Source organism: Puma concolor, chromosome B1, assembly GCF_028749965.1.
Source record: "Puma concolor isolate L17-30 chromosome B1, mPumCon1.1.hap2, whole genome shotgun sequence".
Classification (NCBI taxonomy): Eukaryota; Metazoa; Chordata; class Mammalia; order Carnivora; family Felidae; genus Puma; species Puma concolor.
The window spans coordinates 195,644,152-195,671,692 of record NC_141670.1 but is presented as its reverse complement, the minus strand read 5'-3'; the positions used below and the strand labels follow the sequence as shown (position 1 = coordinate 195,671,692).

General features: G+C 45.3%; 1 protein-coding gene and 1 long non-coding RNA gene across 13 annotated transcripts in view; one reads left to right on the top strand and one right to left on the bottom strand.

Moving 5' to 3' along the window:
- Positions 1-27,541, bottom strand: part of PROM1 (prominin 1) — a 137,885-nt gene that overhangs the window by 41,812 nt on the left and 68,532 nt on the right. For 10 of the 12 annotated variants that reach the window (XR_015250568.1, XR_015250567.1, XM_086705390.1 and 7 more), the window contains 6 exons: positions 26,703-26,758; positions 17,794-17,820; positions 15,051-15,256; positions 6,275-6,395; positions 4,200-4,263; positions 2,450-2,539 (listed from right to left, as the gene is read on the bottom strand). Coding sequence is in view for 10 of the 12 variants with exons in the window: in XM_086705390.1 (XP_086561516.1) it covers positions 2,450-2,539; positions 4,200-4,263; positions 6,275-6,395; positions 15,051-15,256; positions 17,794-17,820; positions 26,703-26,758 (564 nt within the window). In the remaining 2 variants the exon portion in view is untranslated. The remainder of the gene's footprint in view (positions 1-2,449; positions 2,540-4,199; positions 4,264-6,274; positions 6,396-15,050; positions 15,257-17,793; positions 17,821-26,702; positions 26,759-27,541) is intronic. The other 2 variants (XM_086705396.1, XM_086705399.1) reach the window with 1 other exon arrangement.
- Positions 172-15,315, top strand: LOC147582090 (uncharacterized). The gene is made up of 3 exons (XR_015250569.1): positions 172-730; positions 2,936-3,124; positions 14,782-15,315. It is a non-coding gene; the product is annotated as an uncharacterized LOC147582090 (long non-coding RNA).

The window sequence follows — 27,541 nt, the reverse complement described above, 5'->3', positions numbered from 1 at the left end:
AGTTACTCAAGAGATATTAAAATAAGACAAGAGAGATGACTGGAGACATCTGATTGTCAACGTCACAGAGCCAGCCCACATCATCTTCAATCCATTGGTGAAGACACACAAGGCTATGATGAGGGGACGTGGCGGATCATCAGCAAGAGCAATGCCAGAGATGTGGGCAGTGGAAGGTTGGCATTTTCCAGGAGTGATGGTTCTCCCAGTGAGGGAATGAGGAGCCAAAAGACCCTTACCTCCTTCCGTAGTCTGATCCTGGTGGTGATGTAATATCTCCTACTAACCACAGGACGGGGCAAGAGCATGCAGGCTCCTTGACAGTGCTGAACCCCCGAATCCACCAACTTTGGAACTGCCATACCTGCAATATCTTGTCCTGTGTGATAGGCTTCCTGTTGTTTAAGCCACTTCAACGATCTTTGGCATTGATAGCACATCAATGGCACCTCCCAAAGATCTCTAAGTGTAAGAACTGTCTGCAAAGTTCCCAAAGCAAATGAAAACAACTGTACCCTGATTTGAATAGATAGATATATCCATAAGGCACATAGTTGCATAAAGCAACTAAAAAAAATCAAATGATTACAGACATTAAAAGTAAAAGATCAGGAAGCTCATGAAGTCAAAAGAAGTTGCCTCGCAACTGAGGCAGGACTACGAAAGAATATAATCCATTTTCTACTCTATAACCAGTGAAATTACAGGATTCCAAACTTGGAAAATGAAGGTAAGGGCTTCAGGCCTTTCTTTATACGTTCCAGAAATGAGAACCTACTCCAGGCCAGACACTCTGCTGGACTGTCCCCAGACACAAGTTAGGGGAACAGAGACATGAGCGATATCAACACGTCTTGCCCTTAAGGAGCTCGTTGCCTATCAAAGGTGGGGGTGGGCAGGTAGGGGGCGGTGCTGTAAATACCACAAATGAGCTGTACGTTTAGGGTCACAAGGTAAGGAGCAGAAATTAGGAGGCTGTCATGCTCTGGGACGGGAAAAGGAGACATGAGGTGAAGCGTGCAGAGAACAGAACACTTAGCTGTGGTTTGGTATGTGGTAAGAAGATGTTGGGAAGGTCCTGTGGCACTTCACACAGAGAAAGCACACGCAGTAAAAGGGTCTGGGAGGGAATGATGCCTTTGGAGACCCACAGAAGAATAACACTGAGGTTCATGGCTTGGAATGGAAGGTTTGGGGGCTGGAGGGTCGAGACAAAAAATGATTGGAATGATAGGCAGGGGCCTGGTATGGAAGGAAGGCAGGAAGGGAGGGAAGGAGGGAGGGAGGAAGGAAGGGGCTACATGTAAAACTTTAAGAAAGGAAGGCAGGAGGCATGGATGCTTGCAGTCACATCCCTTCTCTGGGCCTCAGTTTCCTTGCATTGGTAGGACATGGTTGGTGATGCGGAGAACAGGTGTTGGGCGGGGCGGGGGGGAGCATCTAAGGCATCAACAGCAGAGGTCAGACCTTCAGTTGCAGGTAGACCTTTTGCAGGGCCAAGGAGAGAGCAAGGAAAGACTGATCAGTTGGTTAAAAGTAATCTTACCAACTCCTGGCCTGTTCTGCACATCACCCTGTTTCCATACATCACCTGAGTCTTTGAACTCTTAAGTGGGGGGTGTCAGGGAGGAACGCCAAAACGAGCGGGCATAATTTTCTCACTTCTACACTGTTCCTTCCTTTGTGGCCTGTCTTCTCAGGAATACTGGCTCATGACAGCCACATTCATGGTGGCTGAATGACGAATGTGGCAAGTAGGTGACATTGTCCTCTCTATGAAATACTAAGCACAGACATCTCCTCAACATTTGGAAGCATCTAGGAGAGCTTTGACTCACTGCAATTGAATACGTAGTTTCTTCAAATCAGCACATCTGCTCACTTATATCACTGTCTGTGGTGTCTTAAAACGTGTGCAGATTCTTCTTTCCCAAAGGTGGTTTTTTCCAGGGAAAAGGAAAGAGTAACCAATAGACCCCACCCCCACCCCAGACCTAAAATTCTCTAAGCTGCTCATCTTCTATAGCAAGAGCCCACAAGCTTTTTCTGTAAAGGGGCAGAGAATAAATAGTTAGGCTTTGTGGTCCACGGGGTCCTGCCAATGTTCAACTCTGCTGTCAGCCACAGTGTGAAAGCCACCTTAGATGCCACCTCACCAGAGGAGCGGGGCTGCCTTTCTAGAACTGTATTTACGAAAAGACGTGGCAGGCTCCTATCGGTTTCTGCTGTTGTTATTTCAAAGGACTTTGAGATAATGAGTACAACTTCTCAGGCACAAGCTTCTTAAGCAAACAAACCAACAAGCCACACCATTGCCACCGCGTGTGTCTGGACGTGGCCTGTGGGCATGTCCGCATCCAGGAAAAACGAGAAAAGGGGAGCAGGATCCTGGGAAGCCGGAGACCTCCAGGGGGAATAGTCTCTTGCCCATTTCCGTCACGGTGCTTACCTTCTGCCATGGCTTTGATGTCATCAAGCGCGGGGATCACTTTAGGTCTCAGCTGTTCGTGAATTCCGCCTCCTAGCAATGATTTAACATCTAAATCCCAAGAAGCAGAAGGGGCTATGAGGGTAGGATCCACGAATTTCTGCCCCCCACCCCTTACCTGCATTCTCCTCCCCCTGTGGGATTTCCTTTCCTAGAAAGTCATCCATCTGTGGTCTCGCCTGCCCCGAAGGCCCCTTTTTTTCGTCCTCCACCCCCCCCCCCCAGGTGCTGATTCTTGCCGAGATTTTCTTCACGCTTTTCAAAGTTCCCACACCCGCAGTTCCCACACCTGCGGACTCGGCATGTAAACGCGCAGGTGTCCCCGGCTCTCCGGAAGTTCAGATTATGCATGTTTTGCCTTTACGAAAGACCTACGTTAGTACCAGTTTTCACTAAGGTAAAGGATTTTTGCTTTGATGAAAACATCGCTCATCGCTGGTTTTGCAGCGAGATGAGCCCAATCAGAGACAGCAAGAGTGGCGCCCCCCAGCGCCTTCCGCGGGAACCACACCCGGCATCTCAGGCGCAAGCACCAGAGCTCCGAGCCCTGTCTGTGAGCATCTGGGCTGCAACTCCATCAGTCGTATGCATCCGTTAGCAAGATGTGTCCCATGGTATCAGGAAAGCCTAAGAGAGGTGATTTTGGGGGTCTGGGAACGCTCAAAACATTTCCCGTATACATTAACGGTAATTGTTTCTTTGCTTTATGCCATTTTTGGTTTATAAAAGTATTCACAGGGGGGCGCCTGGGTGGCTCAGTCGGTTAAGCGTCCGACTTCAGCCAGGTCACGATCTTGCGGTCCGTGAGTTCGAGCCCCGCGTTGGGCTCTGGGCTGACGGCTCAGAGCCTGGAGCCTGCTTCCCATTCTGTGTCTCCCTCTCTCTCTGCCCCTCCCCCGTTCATGCTCTGTCTCTCTCTGTCTCAAAAATAAAATAAACGTTAAAAAAAATTAAAAAAAAAAAGTCTTCACAGGAACGCTCAGCATTCGGTTAGCGGTTAGCGCGGGCGGGGGCGGGACCTGTCCTGGAAACACAATGTTGATGAAGTTGAGCTGCAATCGTTATCTCTAATCTTTCCAGCAAGGCCCGGGGTTCCCAACATTGGCACTATCAATGTCTTGAGCTGGATAATTGGTTGTGGGGGCTGTCCTGTGTGTCGTAGGGTGTCCGGATGCATCCCTGGCCGCTACCAACTGGTGCCAGGAGCTCTGTCCCCACCCTCACTGTAGGGACAACCAAAATGTCTCCAGATGTTGCCACATGTCGCCTGGAGGGCAAACCAGCTCCTGGTTGAGAACCACTGAGCCAGGCAGTGTGTGAACTCCTCGTGGACCCGCAGGGACCAGCACTGACCGCCCCTCGATTTCTGAAGCCCACTGGTTTCTCTGGGGAGCCCACTGCTGTCTGTAACAGGGGACCTGACAGAGACGCATCTCCTCTGTCACAAGGGGAATGAAGAACAAACACTTCTGACTAAAGAAAGCAAAAGCATTTTTACAATAAAAGCTGGGCTTTACTCATCAGGTAACAAACTGCAAATTGTCACTGTCGGGAATTGTTCTCTTTTGCTCCAACTTTCATGAAGACATTGTAGACATCGCATACTTTATCCCTTAGCCCGTGTTTTATGGGAGATGGTCATCGCATCTTCTAGCCAAAACAAACAAACAAACAAACAAATGAATTTGAGGCAATTTTAAGTCTTACTCACTATCCAGATCTGAGAATGCCTTTTCCTTAGTGGTGGTGTACTGGCTCAGGATATAGCTGATTTCCTAAAAAAAAATAAAATAAAATAAAGTAAAATTGTATGAGACCTCTTCTAAAGTTCAAAGCCACAATAAAAAGAGATTTAACATACAAAAACTACCCTGAATCCAAACATTAAAAAAAATAAAGCAGGTTCTTAAAGACGCTTATATGTTCTGATACACAGACTTCCTAATAACACTCCAAAACTTCTTGGCTCAGGAACCATGATTTATACTTTCTCCTGATTCTGAGAGTCTGGGCGGGGCCAGCTCCCCTGGGGACAAATGGGCCCCTCTCCTGACATGGCCTCTTCTTCCAAGTGGCCAGTCTGGGTGTTTTCACATGATGGTCCTGGCAGCAAGGGAATGAGAGCGAACACTGCAAGGTCTCTGGGAGCTTGAGGCCAGGGTCACGTGCACTGTGTTCTTCTTGCCACGGCAAGTCACAGGCACAGACCAGATTCAAGGGGTTGGAAACAGATCCACCTCTCTGTCTTTTTTTTTAATGTTTATTTATTTTTGAGAGGGACAGAGTGCAGGGCGGGGGAGGGGCAGAGAGAGAGGGAGACACAGAATCCGAAGCAGGCTCCAGGCTCCGAGCTGTCAGCACAGAGCCCGACGTGGGGCTCGAACTCACGAAGTGTGAGATCATGACCTGAGCCGAAGTCGGTCGCTTAACCGACTGGTCCACGCAGGCACCCCTAGTTCTAACCACATTTTTAAAAACTGATACAATATTTAATGTGTTAGTATTGTTTTGGTAGACTAAACTTAGAAGAGTGCATTTCTGTGTGAAAAAGCCCATGGATCCTAGTGGGCTCTGATTAGTGAATTCAACAGGAGGGCATCCTTCTGCACATTCTGGTACCCATCAGCCCAGCATCAATTATTTAAGCTGCTTTCTGCTCAGATATCTTTAAAAACAGTATTTTGTACAGGCAAGACATTAACACGCTTCTGGGATACAGAAAAAAATGTGCCCTCCAGCCACCCTGTTCCCCTTCTCCCCAAAACAACTTCTGAGTGTGCGTGTATGTGTGTGTGCATGCGTGTGTGTGCATGTGTGTGCATGTGCACGCGTGTGTGTGTGTGCATGCATGTGTCTCAGTGTCCCCTTCCCGAGGAATTCTACACAACTGTACAGATACTAGCAAATGGGTATTTATAAAGCAGAAAATTTTCATGACAAGAGTAACTGCACACAAATGGCAGGTATTCCCAAAGGGAAAGGACAATAGCACCCAGATTTTTCTTTTTAAAAAAATCACTGGGGCGCCTGGGTGGCTCAGTCGGTTAAGCGGCCGACTTCGGCTCAGGTCATGATCTCGCGGTCCATGAGTTCGAGGCCCGCGTCGGGCTCTGTGCAGACAGCTCTGAGCCTGGAGCCTGTTTCAGATTCTGTGTCTCCCTCTCTCTGACCCTCCCCTGTTCATGCTCTGTCTCTCTCTGTCTCAAAAATAAACGTTTAAAAAAAATAAAAAAATAAAAAATAAAAAAATCACGAGACCCTTAAGATAGTTAAGCAGTTTTATAATAAGTATTATAATCTTATGTTATACCTTAAAATAATTAAATGTTTTTTAAAGTTTATTTATTTATTTTGGGAGAGACAGAGACAGTGTGAGTGGGAGAGGGGCAGAGAGAAAGGGAGAGAGAGAATCCCAAGCAGCCTCTGCACTGTCTGCACAGAGCCCAACATGGGGCTCGAACCCACAAAACCATGAGATCACGATCTGAGCCAAAACCAAGAATCAGATGCTTAACCGACTGAGCCACCCAGGATCCCCTGTTGTGCCTTAAAATAAAGTAAAATAAATAAAATAACAAAGTAATGACACCAGATCTGCAATTACGCTTTTATACTCTTTTGAAAATCACTTGCTGGGCCTTTATTTCCTCATCTATAAGATGAGGATAGCACCTGTCTATGCTGATTTACTGGGTCTCTAGACATCCAAAGGGGGTCCCAGATACATACAGGGACTCTGAGAGGCCCAAACACAAAGCATCATGGATGCACAAGTGTGGTTTTTACCGCTGGAGCTCCGTTCAGGAGAGTTCTCAAGTCTCTGAAGTTGCTGTCTGCCAGTTTCCGAGTCTTTTCGATCTGGGCCCTCAGGTGGTGGTTTGCCACAAAACCATAGATGATACCAATGCTGCAGGAAATGAAGAAGAGAAGAGAAGAGCATTCAGTGTGTGACCCGTGGTCACCTGGCCAGGCACAGAGCAGCTCTGTAGATGGGAGGGGAGCAGGGCTTCTGAGCAGAGGCCCCACGATGGCAGGACCCTCCTCCCCACCAGGCCCTCTTCCCCTGCCACAGCCTTCCTGCCAAGATCCCATAATCCAACACGTGGGCCACAAAACAGGACTCGGTCCTCTTGGAGGAGGCACATACCTGTTTAAGATATGCTGTTCTGTTGAATAGGAAATCTTATAAATGGAACAATGTTCCCAAGAAATTGTGGAGGAAACGGAACAAAGGTTATAAGACAGAGCGCGTCAGAGTCCCATTCCTGCACACATGTGAATATGGCGGTACATCCTCCTGCACAGTGCACGCATAAACGCACCTCCCATGCATACCTCTGCTCCCTCCAAAGGCAGGGATCTCTCTAATTGTCTCTATTAGTTTTATTTTACAGGTTAAAAAGAAACATGAGTTACTTTAGTATTAAAATGCCACATGAGAAGCTGTAAACAAAGCATACATACTGTATCGTTCTATTTTATGTAATGTACCACCTCGAGAAAATGATGGTGCTAAAACTCTGGTTCTGTTTGGGGAGGGGTGGCTAATGACATCATCTGCACGTTCACGACATGGAAGTTGACGCCTACGTACTTATGATATGGATGCTCCAGTCTATGTAAAATAGACTTAAATAAAAGAGTTTAAAAAATACTATGAAAGGCATTGCTCATGGAAAGCTACTGTACGTGAAAATTAAAAACAGAGTTTTCAATTCATCTAAGATGTCTGCATTTGATCACTTTAAGCGTTCTTAATGCTAACTAGTTACTAACAATCTCCTGACTTAATTTGACCAGCTGGTTTTTGTGTCGGAGCCTTCCAACGTTAAAATGTTACACTGAGAATTGGGAATTACTAAGGCTCTTCTGTATTTCACCACTAGATGGCAGCAAGGAATTACACAAACTCCTAACAGAACAGTAAACCTACAGAAATGTACAACAAATCTTTTGTTTGTAACTATCCAGTGGAAGATGTGGATATGTTTCCAGAACAAAGTTTTGTAAGTAACAGACAAACACTGTGGCCAAGTGCCTGTTTTTTTGCACCCAGAGTCCCATGTTCTCAGGCAACTTCTCCATCTTGGGAAATGGGGATAATCATTCACCCTATATATAGTCACGATTCATTCCAAACAGCATTGGTTCATTGCTGGTCTCACATAAAATGTATTTGCCCTGAGCAGTATTACACAGGTACATTATGTTTGCCAAATGAAGCCAAAAAAAGTCTGTAAGAATACACAGTGTTGAAAAGTATTTCTTATGGTTAACAAGTTGCCATGGAACGTGTACTGGAGTAGGAACATGAGACTCAGGTTCTAGTCCTTCTACTGCCACTAACTTACACCGTGGGAGCTTGGGAAAGTCACTTTCCTTCTCTGAGTTTCAGCCAGTACTGCAAAACTGAAAGTTAAACTGGATAAGTACTTCTCTTGTTGCAAAGGAGAGGGGTAATGGATGTCCACAAGCTCTCCAGGACTTTTTTTTTTTTTTTTTAATGTTTATTTATTTTTGAGACAGAGAGAGACAGAGCATAAACGGGGGAGGGTCAGAGAGAGAGGGAGACACAGAATCTGAAGCAGGCTCCAGGCTCTGAGCTGTCAGCACAGAGCCAGACGCGGGGCTTGAGCCCACGGACCGCAAGATCATGACCTGAGCCGAAGTCGGGCGCTTAACCGACTGAGCCACCCAGGTGCCCCTCCAGGACTTTTTTCTAAGGTTTGGGTTCATGCGGATGGTAATTAAATAAAAAAAGCATATTAACAATAATCTGTGCCATTTGGAACGATCACCTTACAATCCATCTTTGCCAGTCTTAAGTCTACCTTTGTACTCATGAGGCAGGCAATATAGCATAAAAGTAATAGTTATCAAATGATGCACCCATGCCAAATGAGGCCAAATGACCCAAAGCAAGGACTTTGGAGTAGTGTGAACAGAAAAATAAAGGAAAGAGTGGGTTGTAGCAACGCACCTGGATCTTTATTACCAGGTCCAGTTTCAAACAGTCCACCCCATGACGAGTCAGTGCTAACACCTGAGTATACCTGCCCACCCCAGCATTTCACGCTGGGGCCCCTTGCTCTCTCTCTCTCTCTCCCCCGCGTGTCCACATGGTCACCCATCATGCTCCAGACCGATTTTGTCATGTAAGAAGGTAGAATGAACTTGAGAAACACACAGGTCCAAGTGTACTTGGCTTTCACCGAACCCCCTAGACGGAAGAAGAACCTCCTGGCCCCGAACTCCCAGAGCGCTCTCCCTGAAATTCTCGTGGGCCATTGCTCACTTCATACTCTATTTTGTCTTTATTTCTACTTGTATTTAATTTCCCTAGAAAGAGGTGGGAACTGCTTCTTTGTCAACTTTAGGTGAACGATGGGTCTCTAGTCCACGGGGTGGGGGGGGGGGGGGTGCTCAGTGAAAGTGGGTTTAAAGACTGGGCTTTATTTCACTTGATCCATTTAGAAGATTAGCCTTATGTTTGGAGAGTCTTGGTCATAAACTGTGTTCCTTTACTGGATAGATGCCTTTACTCAAAAGATCATCAATCAGTAAAATGAAATGCAATACAACTCTGCAAAACAATACTGAATTTCAATGCAACATATTTAAAAAGACCCACATTTCTGCCAATCAGTTACGAATCCAATTAAAATGAAAGTATTGATCTTTTTTTGAAAAACCAAACTGTCCTACACAGAATTCTGGAATAAAATTCAGCAGCTTTCAGAGCTGATTTTCAGACCCATAACACATTGTAAATCTTATATGAAGGATGGCAAATTCAAATGCCTACACAGAAACCACAAAGGGCAAAACCTACGATATGAACCGCTAGGAGCTGGGAGGTGGCAGGTGGGGGTGGGGGCAGATGCTCTGCACTGCCAGACTTTCCACTCATTCCAAAAATCCGGAAATCTGTATTCTTATGTAAAATTTCCCCCTTTAAAATATTACCAACTAAAGGATGCCTGGGTGGCTCAGTCGGTTAAGCGTCCCACTCTTGGTTTGGGTTCAAGTCATGATCTCACGGTTCGTGAGTTCGAGACCTGAGTGGCGTTCTGCACTCACAGCTCAGAGCCTGCCTTGGCTGCTCTCTCCCTCCCTCTCTCTGCCCCTCCCCCACTTGCACTGTCTCTGTGTCTCTCAAAATAAATAAAAAAACTTTATTAAAAAGATAAAATTTTACCTACTAAGTAAAGGGAAAAAAAAACCTCTAAATACTAAGCAGACCAACTGACAGTCTCCATTTGCAATGTCTAATTTAAAACTCTCATTTAAACACAAATAGAGAATAAAGAAGTTATGCTTCTTGTTGCCTTGATTTAGAAAATCCTATTACGCAATATGTTTTGTTTTCTTTTTTTTGTCTAGTGTTCTGTTTTGAGAGAGAGCACGTGTGTGCGAGTGAGGGAGGGGCAGAGAGAGACTCATAAGCAGGCTCCGTGCTCAGTTCGGAGCCCGATGCGGGGTTTGAACCCACGATCCTGGGATCATGACCTGAGCTGAAATCTAGAGTCGGTCACGCGCTCACTGAGCCATCCAGGTGCCCCCTCAATATATTTTTTAAGCAGAAAAAAAAAATCACATGAATGTGTCAGCCAACTATTAGAATAGGAGAACACTGAGGGAACTGTCTCACACAAAAAGGGGAATCTGGCATTTGACATAAAAAATATTAAGAACATATGCTTTTATGCGGTACAACAAGATCTCTTGAACTTTTTAGCCAAATATAGGAATTTTAATTTTTATGGTATATTAATATTACATCTTCTATATTTTTAATGGACAGACCAATCTTCTCGCATATACACTTAAAAGTGAACTTAGAAGTTTTAAAAACTGAGGTTAACCCTGTAAAATTTGTAGCAATTTTTTTTTTACCAATTTCCACTGACTTGATGAAATTAGCCAATAATTGCCAAATAAATGCTCTCAGTCTATAACTGATCTCTTGTTTTTTAAAGATAGTTTTTTAATTTTAATTTTAATTTTAAATAACTCTCTCATTCACATCTTGAAAATCTCATGATTTTCAGGCATGCTCAGTTTCTTTTCTAGAACCTTGTGGCCTCCATGCCAGGAATTGACCATCACAATCCTAATTAAAAAAATGAATTTTGAAAACAGCCATCTTCCTGAAAGAGACTGGAATTCAATTTTCACCATGGCAACTGGAAAAGCTGGTTTGCTGTAGTCAGAAACTTAGAAATATACTGGAAAAATAAATATGGCTATTTGTTTCTCTTTTGTTACTGTCCATAACCTTTTGGAATTCTAAAAAATGCAGCGATGACAAAGTGTAAAAGAAAGAAGGGAGAGGAAACTTGGCTTTTTCTGGAGTAACACACATCTGCTTCAACAGTCTACAGTGAGAGATGGAAATTCAATTCTGCTGAGGGTCAAAAAGACTTACATAAACATATGTCAACGTCTATGAATTCTAACATTCCACAGCTGCCTCTGGAAGAGCTCAGAGAGAGAACATGACCACATATATTCCATATGTACTAGGGGACCTTTCTCCTTAACACCTATGCCTTTCTCAATTAAAAAAAAAAGATTTAATTTGTTTTAAATTAAAAAAAAAAGGATGGATGAAAAATAAGAGGACTGAAGATGCATTTAAAAACCAACGTCGGTATTAATTGTGATGTAGTGGAATGCCACGAAATGAAATTGAGCCTGATAAAAGGCAAGTAGACTGCTCTGGGTTTACAAAAAAATCATATGCAAAAAATAAAAAAAATTTTAAAAATTAAAAAAAAATCATATCCAAAGATTATTTATCAATAGGACCCAATCTCTGCTGAGGTCAGTGTAAGCCAGAAGCAAATATCTCCTTTTTCTTCTCTTTCTGCCTCCTAGCTTTATTGACATTCTTTCCCCTATTATTTTTATCTCCTATGATTTCGTGGACATACTCTTACTCTCCTTTCTATCGAATTGTAACAGAAATCTTCACTTTCCCTTGGTCTTTAACCTCTTTGGCTAGTTCTGATTACTTTGCAAAGAATATACAGCTAGTATTTGACTCACGATGTTGAAAATACTTGCGAACAAATAGAGGTTTCAAAAGACATCATGATAGCGATTCTAAGTTTTTACACTTCCAGCCAAGAAGTTTAAACTTCTAGTGTGAATTTAAAGTAAACTAAGTAATCTCAAATGGTACTCCTTTTTAGAGCTGTCTATAATTCATATATAAATTCAATGTATTATGTAAAATTTGTTTTAAATTTGTCACTTGGCCTCAAATAGGTGATCAATTTTGTTTTAATTATATTGAAATTTGAAGTTATGGGTTTTAACATAGTAAGTTTTACTTGAGTGGGGAAAAATATCTAAACTGAATGTATACAAGGCTGTAGAATCACAGCATGTATTTTTTAAAAGAATTTTTTAAACTAAAATATCCCTGGGGAGAAAAAAAAAACACTTATCTAAATTTGTTTGATGGATCTGAGTTCTGAAGAAAAAAAAAACTGTCACCTTCATTCCACATATAAATGAAAGTCAAGTTTATTTCCAACTTTGTAGCTTTATTGTTAATTATATTTTGGTATTTTAAACATAATATAAATAATTCAAAGAGTTCCGGGGGAAGTATGACATATGTGACACATAATTTTACGTAATGTAAATAAAAGCCCAATTTAAAAGTAGAAACCCAGGGAAGGAAAAATAAGACAAAAACAGAGAGGGAGGCACACCATAAGAGACTCTTAAATACAGAGAACAGACTGACGGCTGCTGGAGGGCAGGTGGGCGGGGGATGAGCTAAATGGGTGATGGGCACTGAGGAGGGCACTTGTTAAGATGAGCACTGGGTGTTATATGCAAGTGATGAATCACTAAATTCTACTCCTGTAACCATTAATACGCTATATGTTAACTGACTTGGATTTAAATTTAAAAAATAAAAATAAAAATAGAAACCCAATATAGAATATGTGCTTCATTCAAAAAAACCTGGGAAGTCCATTATTACATATGTAAACATTTATCTGGGTAAATAGGTTAACTACATGCAACAAAGACTTTTCCTGAAATTATATCACATGTATTTATATCAAGTGAAAACTATTAACTATTAAGTAATCATGTGAACAAGAAGCCCTAATGGCGAGTATTTTTAGATGACACTTTGTCATGTGGGCCTCATTTTGGATGTTCAGGGTATGCCTCTACAGAGGGAGAAGCATGGCTGTCCAAGTCTCTGGATGAATGAAAGATGGAAGTTTTAGGCTTAAAAGAAATGCACAATGATCTCTGCTGGGTCTGACGTCTCTTTGGACTGCAACTAACACTTTCCTGGTAGCTGGGAGGAGGTAACCACTTCCATAGCTGTAAGGTCCGTGCATTCCTGAAAAGACTTCAAACACAAAGCAGAGAGACAGGGACATCTGAAATCACCATTGACCTGATCTCAAGCTGCTCTTCAGAATTCAATGTGCAGAAACAAATTATTTACAGAGAGAAGTAGACAGACAGACAGAGAGACAGAGAAAACAAAAATAACTCCCTGGTGGTCAAACAAGGGTGCATGAAATTAGCAATGTATTCACTTGGGTCCTGTTTGCACATAGACCGTTAAGGTCTATTATTTAACTATTTGCAGCAACAGTGTGTCTTTGTTCCAAAAAAAAATGATTGCCCTGGAGTCAGTGGAATGCACTGCCTTTTAAGCTTTTTGTGAAGATTTTGTTTGGTTGTTCAATTTTTGGTGCAATGAAGTCGGTAGGTAATACCTGAGGCATGGTAGGTAATTCAAAAGAGACAAAAAAAAAAATCTATATGCCGTGAGAAGTGATTTCCTTCCTACCCTCCACAACCACCAAAGTTCCTTCCCAGGGGCAACCACTGCATCAGTGTCTTGGCAAGCCTACTACAGATGCTCTGTGTAAATATAACCAAGTGTTTGTGTCTCTCTCCTTTTTGTTTTTGTCGTAGGGACCATGTTGTATATATACATGGTCTGCCAGTTGCTTCTGTGAATTCATCTCTCTTGGGGACTGGTTCATATCAGCACGTCGGGATCAGTCCAGTCCTTTCCAATACTGCCTTCCTTTTTTTTTTTTTTTTTTTAAAGTTTATTTATTTATTTTGAAAGAGAAAGCGTGAGTGGGGGAGGGGCAGGGAGAGAGGAAGAGAGAGCGAGAGAGAATCCCAAGCAGGCCCTGCACTGTCAGCATGGAGCCTGACGCAGGACTCGAACCCACGAACCACGAGACCATGACCTGAGCTGAAGTCCAACGCTTAACCAACTGAACAACCCAGGCATCCCTAGGTATACCGCCTTCCAATGAATGATCACCCCAAAGAGTAGGTCTTACCAGGATCCCACTAATAGCCACAACTGAAGAACTTTTCTTCTTGGATTTCCATCTAAAACTTCAGCTGGTAGGCCAGCTTAAATTGTTCTGTTTAATCCTGTTTTCTGCTTAAATTCCCGAACATCAGTTATTTAGTGAAACCAGAAAAATCTTACAGCTACCGAGCAAACACGGTGCTTGGAGGAAACAGCGAGGAGGAGGCTGACTGTCAGTCCTCACGGTCTCTGTGCCTCCTTGGGGCCTAGCACTAGTCACGTCATAAGCACTTTACTTCTGTCGCTAAATGTCATGACATTCATTGGCTGAATGAATGAGGAAATGTGGAACCATGACCAAATATCGCAACCAGGGGACCCCTAACGTGAAGCACCTTCCTCAGCCGAGGATTCTGATTTGGACTCGGCAAAATGCTACTGTCTTAAGAGCAGTGTACTCCTGATCTGTCAGGCAGTTGGAAAGCTGATGGAGCAGAAGGGACCGTAGAAGAAACACATCCTAAATTATGAAGTGTGTTCCAGGCCTCCGCAGAGGGTAGCAGCTTAACTGCAAATTCAGGAAAAGTGGGTTTATTATTAGAAAGTTAATTCTGTTCTACAGTGTTCTCACATTCCCCGATTCAGGGACTGTACCCATCCTTCAGGATCCCTTTGGATGCACAAATCAACAAGCAAATTCTCTGCCTTCTGCAGGCCGCCTGTCTCCAAACAGCTATTTAAGGAAGGAGCTGCTGGGGCGCCTGGGTGACTCAGTCGGCTGGGCGTCCGACTTCGGCTCAGCTCATGATCTCACGGTTCATGAGTTCGAGCACCACGGTGGAGTCCGTGCTAACAGCTCAGAGCCTGGAGCCTGCTTCAGATTCTGTGTCTCCCTCTCTGTCTGCCCCTCCCCCGCTCGTGTTCTCTCTGTCTCAAAAATTAATAAACATTAAATTTTTTTTTTTTAAAGGAAGGAGCTGTTGTTCTGCGGGGTAAAAGCTTTCTGCAGGCCAAGATTTATCAGCTCGTCTTCGACACGAACAAGCACCGAAGGGTTGGCTTGGCACCCTGATGACAACCCTAACTTCTGGTTATGGTAACATTGTTTTGAACCACCCCGGACAAGCATTTTTGTCTTCTTCTGTTTTATGGCTGTGTTGTGGTGGTTGTTGTTTTGTATTAAAGGCATGGGCTGAACAGTTCAAAACACAATCAGCTGTCCCCCAAGATTCTACTCGCCTTATAAATATAGAAATCACCAAGAGGGAGACCGCAAAGCACTTCCTCAGGAAGGGCCCATTCTTCTTCTGACGCTGGTGCATCTCTCCACCGCACTTGTTACAGCAACGACACAGACCGAAGCAGAACCCTACCAGGGGCATCAGAATGACAAAGAGCAGTCCCAGGACAGCACAGATGATGACCCCGATTTCATAGTAGATAATCTGCAAGTCAAACAAAAGAAACAGCATGTCCTCTAACACAAAATAACGAGTAAAACATTCCACGGTGTACCTGTTTTGTTTTTTTTAACCTACTTGCCACTGTGAGTTGAATCTTAATGTGTGTGTGTGTGTGTATGTGTGTGTGTGTGTGTGTGTGTGTGTGTGTGTGTGTGCTTCCATTTTGATGCTCCTTTTTGAAACAGAAGTAACAGAGTGGTGCCTGGGTGGCTCAGTCGGTTAAGCAGTTAAGCGTCTAACTTCGGCTCAGGTCATGATCTCACCATTTGTGAGTTCGAGCCTCATGTCAGGATCTGTGCAGATAGCTCAGAGCCTGGAACCTGCTTCAGATTCTGTGTCTCCCTCTCTCTCTCTCTACCCCTCCCCTGCTCATGTTCTGTCTCTCTCTCTTCTCTCAGAAATAAACATTAAATATTTTTATTAAAAAAAAAGGAGTAACAGAGATTGGAGTTATCAGAATGTGTAAACAAGTCATTACTATCTTCTTTCAACTCACAGTAAAATGTCCAAATGCAGGGTCAAGTTGCAAATGACTTACTTTAAACCCCAAATATATTTTGTTTGTGTTTAAATGGTGTAACAAATTTTGGCAGAAATACTTGCATTATGAATAATCTACATGACAGGATGCTTTTCACCAGAAAGACAGGACCAGTAGAAGTTATTAAGAATTCAAAGCAGTTCAGATCGGATCAATTAATGACAAACCCACAGTTACAAAAGAATCTGGAATATATCTAAATTTAGGAAAAAAGCTCAGACTTTCTGAGTCAGATATGTTAATCACTGGCCACTCACTTTGTTTCCCTATCCATATGCTGGGAGTAATAATACGCATCTTGTAAGGTCATTGAGAACATTACAGATAGTGTCTGATCAGTGATAACGTGTCAGGGGAAGTATGTGGCCCAGAGCAGACACTTAATAAATGGTCTTTTCATGCCGTGTGGGTGAGGCTGGGCTTGCCGGCCCGTGTCTCAGACAGTTCCCTACGTTCCTAGGAACTAGCACGGCTTCTGGATACAATCATGTGACCTAAATATATTTTTATAATCACTGCTGGCTTTATTCTGGGATAAAAAAAAAAATAATGCCCCTGGATGACAAAACTAGAGCTTACTGCAACTCATGTTTCCATAAAGCAAGACATTGTTTAAAGAATGACAATTACAGGCTGGCTGTTTACAACTAATGGACCGGTTCGCTAACAACAGATTCTGAAGCCAAGCTGAGCGAAGTAAAAGAAGACACAAGTGTTGTTCCTCGAAATGAATGTGAGGTCTTAACACTGAACTGAGAGTCAGAAGACCTGCTTTAAATTACACGGGGTAGGGGCGGGGGAGGGCTTCTGGTTCCCTAAACCGGAATTAGCATTAAGGTCATACGCATATTGTGAGGGTCAGATAATTAAACGATTGAACGTGAAAACAGCCAGCCAAGTGCCCAGCACACAGCAAATATTCAGTCAATAGTAATTAAGTCTGTGGACAAATGTCTAAGAGGACCGAGGTGCACATGACACCTGAATATTATGTACTTTGAGATTAAGGATAAAATGCTAAAAAAAAAAAAAGTGGTTGAATTTTTCATTCATTCATCAAATACATGCTCCCGCTTAAACCAAGCCCTACCCCATGGCCACAGAGAGTCATTACCTACTGGTGCTTGTAACCTGCCCTTGAGGACCCACATCATCGGCCAATTGAGATACTCCAAACTCTTATTTCTCTATTTCCCTATCATTTCCCAGAAAATGATCTAAATTATTTACTATTTTGAAAATATTTTTTTAACATTTATTTTTGAGGGAGAGAGAGACAGAGCGTCAGCAGGGGAGGGGCAGAGAGAGATGGGGGACACAGAATCTGAAGTGGGCTCCAGGCTCCGAGCTGTCAGCACAGAGCCCGACGCGGGGCTCGGACCCACGAGCAGTGAGATCATGACCTGAGCTGAAGTTGGATGCTTAACTGACTGAGCCACCCAGGTGTCCCAATTATTTACTATTTTAAAAGGGATTTAAAATCCTTTCTGAGTCCAGAAGACACTGAACTCAAATGCAGGAGAGAAGGTGTTTTCAAAATGTTCTAAATGCACTATGTTTACGTCCAAGTACAATTTTCACACTTTATACACAACCTTTCCAACGTTACGGACTCAATATTATGTCAAACAGTATCAGGATCAAGGTATATGTCATCTCAAGAGTTCACTTCTGGGTGAAGTCTGGCCAAGGTCTGGCAAAGACCTGAGTTTCTGATACGCCAGGATCTCCAGAACGCTTTGTGGATTACGAGGAGAAGATCAAGATGGAAAGTTGCTGAGGTGGGTCGCTATTCTTTGGTGAACTACTAAAACTGGAAGAGAAGATTGATGACGATTCCATAAACAAAAATGAAAGGAGCCATTTAAAACACCATCACAACGGAGACGACAGTGGAAGGACAGGAAGTTCTGGCAGAAGCATCTCATTCCCCTTGGCTTTAGACAGAGTCACGAGAAACAGCAAACAAGGACTTTACCTTCAGGGTCAAGACTACATTTTCTGGCTGTGGAAGTCAAGGCAGTGGAGGAGTTGAGGAGAGTAAGGCAGAGGCAGCATGCATCAAGAAAACAGAAAAAGTTACATGAGCGATTAACCACAACTGAGAACATTAACATTCCATACAGCGCAAATCAAGTGAGAGGTTGATCCACATAAGCCAGGAACATAAAACTTGAGTGTTTATTAGAGAAACAACTGGAATTTACATTTGGAACATATATGTGGATTTCCTGAAAGGTTCTTATCAGGATGCTAATCAGGTGTGGACAGAACGGGGGAAATTAGAGGGAAAGTAACACAGGCTTGACACACGAAACGTGTGGTCTTTACACAGTAGAGGATCAGCCGCTGAACCCCAGCCGAAGGCAACAGTTTCCAAAGTGTCCTTTCTAAACTGAGAATCGGATGGGGTCATCTCTTGCTTACCTGCATTTCCTGGATTCCCATCATGTTTAATTCCAACCTCTTAATGTGGTCCTGTTATTTAATCCTGGCCCCATGCCTTGTTCTTCTTGGCCGTTCTAGTCCTAAGAAGAAGCCTCATGCTCCCCCTTCCTGCCTCGAGCTCCCCGGCAATGCCTCCTTGCCCAGAACGTTATTCCCTTCACTCCTCTGCTCATGGGACTCAAGTCTGCCTGGATGTTGCTTCCTCCTGGAAATCTGTCTTGATAACCAGGTCTGGGTTTGCTTTCATCCCTCCTTCATGCTGCCTTGGAGCCCACACTTGCCCGTTGTCAGCATCTGCCCCCACAGGAGCCCTGCCTGAGCGGCGTTGTTTGCTCCTGGAGAGCAGGAACCATGAGGTCACGCCCACCGTTCTCTGGCAAGCACCCACCCGGGGACCCGGCATGCAACAGGTGCCCAGTCGGAAGCAGGTAAACTGGTGAACCGAGGGAGTTCCCTCAACGGTGGTCCAGTGATGGGGATGGACCACCCTGCAAGGAAGACAGAAAAAGTAGGGTGCAGCGAGTTTCCCGTGAGGTGAAATTTGTTCAGTTTATCCTTTTGGTGGGGAGAGGGGGGTGGTATGTGCGTGAGAGGGGACAAAGTTGATACGGTGTTGTTGTTATGATGGGTGTTAAATGTCTTTGGGTGGCATGGGGCACCTGGGTGGCGCAGTCGGTTAAGCGTCCGACTTCAACCAGGTCACGATCTCACGGTCCGAGAGTTCGAGCCCCGCGTCGGGCTCTGGGCTGATGGCTCAGAGCCTGGAGCCTGTTTCCGATTCTGTGTCTCCCTCTCTTTCTGCCCCTCGCCCGTTCATGCTCTGTCTCTCTCTGTCCCAAAAATAAATAAACGTTGAAAAAATAAAAATAAAAAAAAATAAATGTCCTTGGGTGGCAAAATAAACGTTAGGCTCTGTGTCGTTCCCTGGGTTACTTTCTTGCAACTGTGTGCTCTGGGAAATCCAAAAGTTTGGAAACTATCGCTTTAGATGGCAGATTTTCACAGAGGTGGGAGAACAATGTTTGTGATATTAGTACCTGTTAAATGAGGCATCCAAAGTGTTGGGGTGGGCAGTTCAGGTACACATGCCCCCAGGGTCACATGGGGCATCTTGAGTGACCCCGGACTCCCTTCCTGGGCATGGGCCCCACAGTCTCCCCAACTTACCACCATAAATGTGTGAAAAACACTGACTTCAGGCTCCTCCCCTAGAGCGGGTATCAGGAGATTTGGGTAAAACCAGGAGCCTGTCTTTAAACCAACCCTGGTGTCATGGCCTGATCAGGTGGGTTTGGGACACCTGCTCTCAGCTCCAAGGGCAGATGGTGCTGGGCTGGGGCCAGAGCAGAAGCACCTGTAAGCTACAACAATCAGCTGATTCTTTGGTACTTAATATTCCCACCCAGGAGTCAGTCTGGTCTGATTTGATGGGGTGCCAACAACCGCCCCCCCACCGCTGGAGCTGGGTGAATCTTCATCTTTTTCCTGTTCGTGCCGGCTGTCACACAGTATGAGGTTATTACCGTGCGGTGCAGCAGTTTGAATCCGGCTATGCCGCTTTGCGTCAGCGACCCCCCACTCCGCTTAATTACCCATCATCGTCTCCCGGGGACCTTTTGAAAAATATCAATAACCAGCCAGCCCTGACCCATTACATTAGAATCCCTGGGGGACGGGCCTAGGCCTTGTTGCCAATGCTACTCTGAGCCTTGGTTACCTTACTGATGGAATCTGGATCAGCAGAGACTCTATTTTATGCAGTTTTTCAGAGACAACAAGAGAAAACGGTGAGAAGCAACATGCTCAGTGCCTTATTCTGTTCTAAACGCTTTAATGTATGCGAGGTGAATTAATACATGTGAAGTGCTCAGACCCGGGTGTCCCAGGGTCATGCTCAATCAATTGTCATCACAATCACGAAGATGATGTTTAACAAGAAGATGTAACGATCAACGCACGGTAGCATTATTCCCATCCCTCAGTTCCAGCAAGCCCCAGACATGATCCTGGGCACAGACTGCCGTGCACTGCTTGCTCTCTAAATGCTTCCGAGATCTCTGGAAGGTGCTTCTCTTGCCGGGAAAGGGGAGTGTGCTCTTCCAGGCAGCATGCCTCGCTCTCCTGGAGGGCAGGAAACAGGGAACTCATTCACTTACCTTTCGCGGACATGCAGGGTGGGCTCCAAACACCACAAACCCATCTGGAATAATGACCTGACGTTTCCTAAGTGCCAAATCGATACCCAGTGACTGTCAGCACTGGTGAGGTCAAGAAAAGCAGCAGGGATGAGGCCCAGGCCCAGCACCTGCCCCCAGAGGAAGCTTCAAGAAAGGGAAAGGTGAGCCTGGGCGGCTCAGTCAGTTAAGCATCCCACTTTGGCTCAGGCCATGATCTCACAACTCATGAGTTCGAGCTCTGCATCGGGCTCTGTGCTGACAGCTCAGAGCCTGGAGCCTGCTTCGAGTTCTGTGTCTCCCTCTCTCTCTGCCTCTCTCTGCCCCTCCCCTGCTCACACTCTGTCTCTGTCTCTGTCTCTCTCAAAAATAAATAAACATTAAAAAGTTAAAAAAAAAATAGGGGCGCGTGGGTGGGTGGCTCAGTCGGTTAAATGTCTGACTTCAGCTCAGGTCATGATCCCACGGTTCATGAGTTTGAGTCCCATGTCAGGCTCTGTGCTGACAGCTCAGAGCCTGGACCCTGCTTCGGATTCTGTGTCTCCTCCTCTCTCTGCCCCTCCCCAACTTGTGCTCTGTCTCTCTATGTCTCTCAAAGAATAAATAAATGTAAAAAAAAAAAAATTAAAAGAAAGGGAAAGGTAATAACCGAGGAATGAAATGAAGGACGAAGATACAAACCAGCCAACCAAGAGGCAGGAGTGGGGATGGACTGTGGCCACAAGGAAATAAATCCAGGAGGTCATTGCAAAGAAGCCGTCCATTCCGACGGACCGGGATGTGCAGAATCAAAAGACGGAGGTGACGGGCGTTGCTGGGACAACTGTCCCCTGGAAAGGTTTCTAGAGGTGCAGGTGGCACTTAGGGGTTGCTGGTGGGAAGCGATGGGAAGCCATCCACCTACACTCCACACTATGCATCCTTTGAAGACAGGAATTGTGTCCTTTTATTTCCTTGGTGGGGGGGGGGGGTCACCACCCGACAAGCCAGGCTGAGGGGCTCTCTCTGCAGAAACTCCACGTGAGCTTGGAGGAGGGGGAGGTCATGCTGTTTTCCCTGGGTTTCCGTCAGCCGGCGCTCAGAGAACCCGGGAAGGGGTCCGCCTGCACTCTGATCCCTGAGAGAATGACACTCAGGGGCTTGGCGTGGCTCAGGTTGTATCTGGAGCATGGCGTTTGGCACACGCTGAGTGGACAGATGAGTTGCCCGTGTCATCTCTACCTTAACACCTCGAGTGAAGACAGACCACTCCTGTAAAGTCTAAACGGGTTAATACTCGTAACTCGTGACCGAGGGTACCTGCCTCACTGTGCGTGCTGTAGAGATGCTAGAAACCGGCGGTTATTAGAGCCGTTCCTCGGATTTCCGCGGCTTCCTCTGCCCGGTCCTCCCTTTCCCTCATTTCCCTTCCCAGGGTTAATTACCCACTGTAACATTTTATGGTTTAATAAATAAAAGGCACGACACTGAGGCTGTGACGGTCTTTTCACACAGCTCAGAATACTCAACGCGAGCTGCTTCCAAATGAGTCACTTTAGGACTCCAGTACAGTGGCCCGGGTTGAGCTGAATTTTTGTTGGCCGCACGTGTATTGGTTTGGAGTCAGACCGGTCCCGGGAAGTGTCCCACCTTCACCACTTAGTCACTGGGTGACCTTGGGCAAGTTCCCCAGCCTCTCCGAGGGCAGGATTTTCTTGCACGTGCAGCGCAGAAATACTTCTGCCTTGGACAGGTGTCATTGTGGGGGTTGGAAACGATGTCAAGTTGGGGCACCTGGGTGGCTCAGTCGGTTAAGCGTCCGACTTCGGCTCAGGTCATGATCTCGAGGTCCATGAGTTCAAGCCCTGCATCGGACTCTGTGCTGACAGCTCAGAGCCTGGAGCCTGTTTCAGATTCTGTGTCTCCCTCTTTCTCTGACCCTCCCCTGTTCGTGCTCTCTCTCTCTCTCTATCTCAAAAATAAATAAACGTTAAAAAAAAAATTAAAAAAAAAAAGAAACGATGTCAGCTCATAAGCCAGTGTTGGCCCAAGATGGACAAGAAACAGTGGCTGTTGTCATTACAGAGAGGACGATGACCCAGTGTAAGCTTCAGAGGCAGTGGAGAAGCTTTGTGCTTCGAGCCTCATGCTCATGAAGAAAGGCTGTAGCTCTCGTTTGTGCTACATGCCTTGAGGTCTCAGTTCGTTTATTTGTTTACTATTTAAAAAATTGTTTTTAGAGACAGACTGCATAAGTGGGGGAGGGGGCGGAGGGATATAAAGAGAGAATCTCAAGCAGGGTCCGCGCTCAGCGTGGAGGCTGATGTGGGGCTCGGTCCCACAACCCTGGGATCATGACCTGAGCCGGAATCAAGAGTCAGACGCTCAATGGGCTGAGTCACCCAGGTGCCCTAATGAAGTCTCAGTTTAAATGCATCCCAGGTGTAAAAACACTCTCCCTCCTCGGAACATTCTCGTTCACGGCCCTCTATCAGAACTTCTTGCGTGATGCGTGTCCCCCTCCACCTTACGGTCCAGCTGTGGACTGCATTAGTCTGCTGTGGCTGCCTTCACAAAGTGCCGCGGACCAGAGTGTTGAAACAACAGAAAGGTGTTTCCTCACAGGTCTAGGGCCTGGGAGTCTGAGATCAAGGTGTGGGAAGGTCTGGTTTCTTCTGAGGCCTCCTTGGCTTGCAGATGGCCGTCTCCTCCCTGTGTCCCCACACGGTCTTTTCTTCGTGTGTGTCTGTGTCCTAATCTCCTCTTCTTATAAGGATGCCAGTCAGACTGGCTTAGGACTCACTAATCACCCCATTTTAAGTTAATTACCCTTGTAGTGACACTATGTCTCATACGATCCCTCTCCGAGGTGCTGGGATTACGACCTCAACGGATGAATTGGGGGCACAATTCAGCCCATAACATCCATGCGTATTTCTTATCCCATAACCTCCCTTCCACCAGCTGAGAGTTGGTGGAGTAATGGCCACACTTTCGCAAGTCTGTCCCCTGCGACGCACTGCTCCTAGCCAGCACTCTGTAAAATGAATACATGAAAGAGAGAAGTACATAAAAAAATGTCAAGGAGGAGAAGGGGCCAAGGATCTTAAAATATTACCTTTAACTTTCAGCTGAAGTATAAAGAGGAGGCAGTTCTGTGAAAAGGAGTCCTATTTCCCTCCCAAAGTCGGGCCCAGCGCTCGGAGCAAAAGGTCAGCTGAATGCTTCTGAACCTCCTTCTGAAGAGAGTTCACTAAAAGAACACCCAGCTGGAAAGTCACTGACCCCGCGGCCCAGGCTCCTCCGCCATCTGAGAACTCACCAGAAGAGGAAATGCTCGACTCAGGACAAAAGCTGAAAAGACTCCCCAGGGCCCCTCACCTGGACAGACCTTACCTGCGAGTGCAGTAATTACAAAGCCAGTGGGCACCGGTCAGTGTAGAAGACGCTGCTGGGGCTCCCATATCTCTCAGGCCTCAATCATCTCCATGTACCTCCTCAAGCTTCTAGCTACCGGCATCTTTCACTCTGTGCTTGCCGGCCTTTTCCGGTACCACAGCAGGTCAGAAGTGCTTAGGGCTTAACACAGTCCTCTGCCCCCACACTGCCCCTAACCTGTGCCCCTTCAGTCCGGAAACCTCAGCTCCCTCACACTTCCCAGGGACTAATTTGGACACTGGGGTTTTACATCATTGCCCCGGCAATTCTACAGGATGAAGCTTCAGCCGTCCCGTGGCCGGTGGCTTAATGCCACACCCTTTCCAGGCTGCCCTCTCTCCCTCGTGTTACCTCTCCACTTCCCCGCCAGTGTCCCCTGCACCTCCCAAACCAATGACGTGACCGCGAGGCCTTGACTCAGGGTCTGCTTCAGAGGACTCCAACCCAACACAGCCGGCATACGTCAGACTACAAGCAATCAGAGAGCCCCCCTCCTGAGGTGTCTGGCTTCTCCAGTGTCTCTCCCTAACCAAATCCCTCTTTCTTGGACAACAGTGGAAAACGTGACCCGATCCCACGTGAAGGGGGAATTCAGGTCATGCATGAGGACTCAGTGCACTTGTCCCCCATGCCAATGGTGTTGGTCCATTTGCAAAGGCACCTGAGGTGGAGAGGAAATCAGGCACCAGGGAGATCCCCAATTTCACAGGAGCTCCAAATCTAATACCAAGCCAGCCATAAAGGACTGGCCCAACTAAGAATCTCGCCACGGGTAGTGGCTGAGGTGCCCAGAGTCACCTCAAGGTCTCAGGACCCCATCCTCCGAGGCCTGGACCAGGTGAAGCGCAATCCCCACCCATTCTTTGGCAGAACTAGCTGGCACTCGGGCCAGGCTGCTAATGGTACGTTATTTTTCGATATCAATATACAAGCAACGGTCATTTTGTTCTGCCCAGGGAGGCAGGCATACATCGGCAACCACGTTTGGGAGACATAGGAAGCCACGGGCATTTCATAGCGAAAATGTTTTTCCACGGTACTAGGGAAGGCTGTGAGCGCTAGAGAGAAACTAATTCGTGTAAATGGTCTTTAGATAAGGCTTTCCTCTTTGGCATCTGCATTTGTTTTCTCTTGGGTATCACTTTATTGCAAACTGAGAATATGAGGCACTGTCACCACAGCATCTGAGGTGACCATTCACTGGGCGAGAGATCACCGCCCTCCCCATACATTGCCCCCACCACACTGGGACGCTGTCATTCACGTTTGCTGTGCTGGCCATTCAAGAATGTCCCCCGTGTGTCTGCTTTTATTGTTCTCTTGATAACCACTTTCAGGAGAGGACAAAGTACTTAATCCTTCAGGACTAAGAGCCTGACAGATTCAACTATTTTTTTTTTTTAATTTTTTTTTTGAACGTTTATTTATTTTTGGGACAGAGAGAGACAGAGCATGAACGGGGGAGGGGCAGAGAGAGGGAGACACAGAATCGGAAACAGGCTCCAGGCTCCGAGCCATCAGCCCAGAGCCCGACGCGGGGCTCGAACTCGCGGACCGCGAGATCGTGACCTGGCTGAAGTCGGACGCTTAACCGACTGCGCCACCCAGGCGCCCCTCAACTATTTTTTTTTTTTTAATTATCCTAACTTTCAGTACAACACACATCTGTTTATTTCACTGGCAACCTGCACTCATCGTAAACCAAAAGCAAAGGACACTCTTGTGTTTGGGTAATCCATCACAGATGCAAACAGAATGAATGCGCAACACCTTGGTATTCAGCAGAGGCACACAAGGTCCTTTAATACTTTCTGAAAATACCATCTGCTCATATTAGCGAGCGTTCAGGGTCCCAGGCCGCCTTTCCTTCCTCTCCACTCTTTCACACCTTGTCCTGGTGGCTCCCGTGGTCCCCGAAGACTCGGATGCCAGCAAAGCCACCTCCCCACCTGCTCCAGCCCTGCTTATCCTTCTTCTTTTTTTTACAACAGGCCCCCCAATCACCTTTCATGCAAGAACTCCTGGTCAGAATTACGTTTTTTTCACCTACGTTCCTCTTCCTGTTACTTATAAATCTACTTATTTCCTTCTTCTCCTTCTACTTCTTTAAACAATCAAGTATGGTCTCTGCCATCTGGCTCTTTGCCTCCTGAGATCAAGGGCGATTTTCCTTATCCTTAGCCCAGGCAAGTGCACACACAGAGCTCTCAATACACCTGTTCCAATGTGAAGCTGCTTTTTACCAAACTGTATTTTATTTTTTAAAAAATTTTAAATGTTTTTATTTATTTTTGAGAGAGAGACAGAATGAGTGGGAGAGGGCAGAGAGAGAGAGGGAGACACAGAAGCTGAAGCAGGCTCCAGGCTCTGAGCTGTCAGCACAGAGCCCGACGCGGGGCTCGAACTCATGAGCGTGAGATCATGACCTCAGCTAAAGTCGGAAGCTCAACCGACTGAGCCACCCAGGCGCCCCTACCAAACTGTATTTTGAAACAAAGTACACATCCCTGTTTCTAGAAATGGTCAAACAATTCTACTTAGTCTGGGAGTTCTCTCCTCCCTTAGCTAAAAAAACCCTACCCCATTACTTCCCTTAAGGAAATTTCAGTTTTTAAATACAGAAATACATACAGCTTAAAAGGTGAATGTTTTTTCAAATGCTACTTTTGGAATTTCTGCTTTAGAAATCAAAGGGGATTTATAAGATGTTTCAATATTCCATAAAAGTTCTTAGTCAAAGAAAATTACAAAGTTCACAGGTGAACTGATTGCTTAAAGATTTACTTTCAAGTCAACCAAAATTTTGTTCATACTTATTTTTACTAACAAATGTATCAATAAAAATTACCTTCTCATAATCAGTTGAGAGGTCAAACTTCTTCTGTAGAATTTTTCTTACAATATCTGGGGGAAAAAGTCACAAAAGAATAGCAAGGTTACTTTTACAGTAAAAACACAACATGTATGTTTAGAAAATAAATTTTATATATGCTTACAAATCATTGTACCTCTATGTAGTATTCTTATCATTTTATTTCTATTTCTTAAGGTAGGTAAATCATTAAGCTAATGAGGCTCTAAACAGAAGCAAAGAATGGAGGGCAAATATTTTTGACTTACTATTTAGCAGTGGTGGAATCAGACAGTTGCCATTTTTGAGTTTTCGGTTTCTCACAAGACACCTTGATATTTACCAGCGTATAGGTCATTAGTAATTACTGATAAAACGTTACACTGAAATTGCTCACTCTTAATTTTTTGGAACCACAAATGCAACTTATTCTTTGGTAATTCTACATTTACATAATATTTTACAAATAAAAAGAACCTTACAATTAATCCAAGCAGTGCATGCAAACCTGAAATAATATGCAAAATGGTATTTTTCCCGCCATGTTCATTTTGGGCATTTCCAAATTCTCATATAGGTTAGGATTCACCTCTTATCCTGACTCACCAATCTAGCAATGATATGCCATGACTGATGCCCAGACAGAGAGAATAACTTGTCTAAAATCTGGGATGTGTGAGGAGGCCAGACCAAGGCCCAGGCGGGTCGTCATTTTTCTGCCCCAGGGTCCTTCCCACGCTGCACATTGTAATTCACCCTGGGAATGAGCTTCTGGAATGCTGTGGCTGTATCCTGTATACATCACTTCTAAAGTGTACTACAAGGGGCGCAAAGGA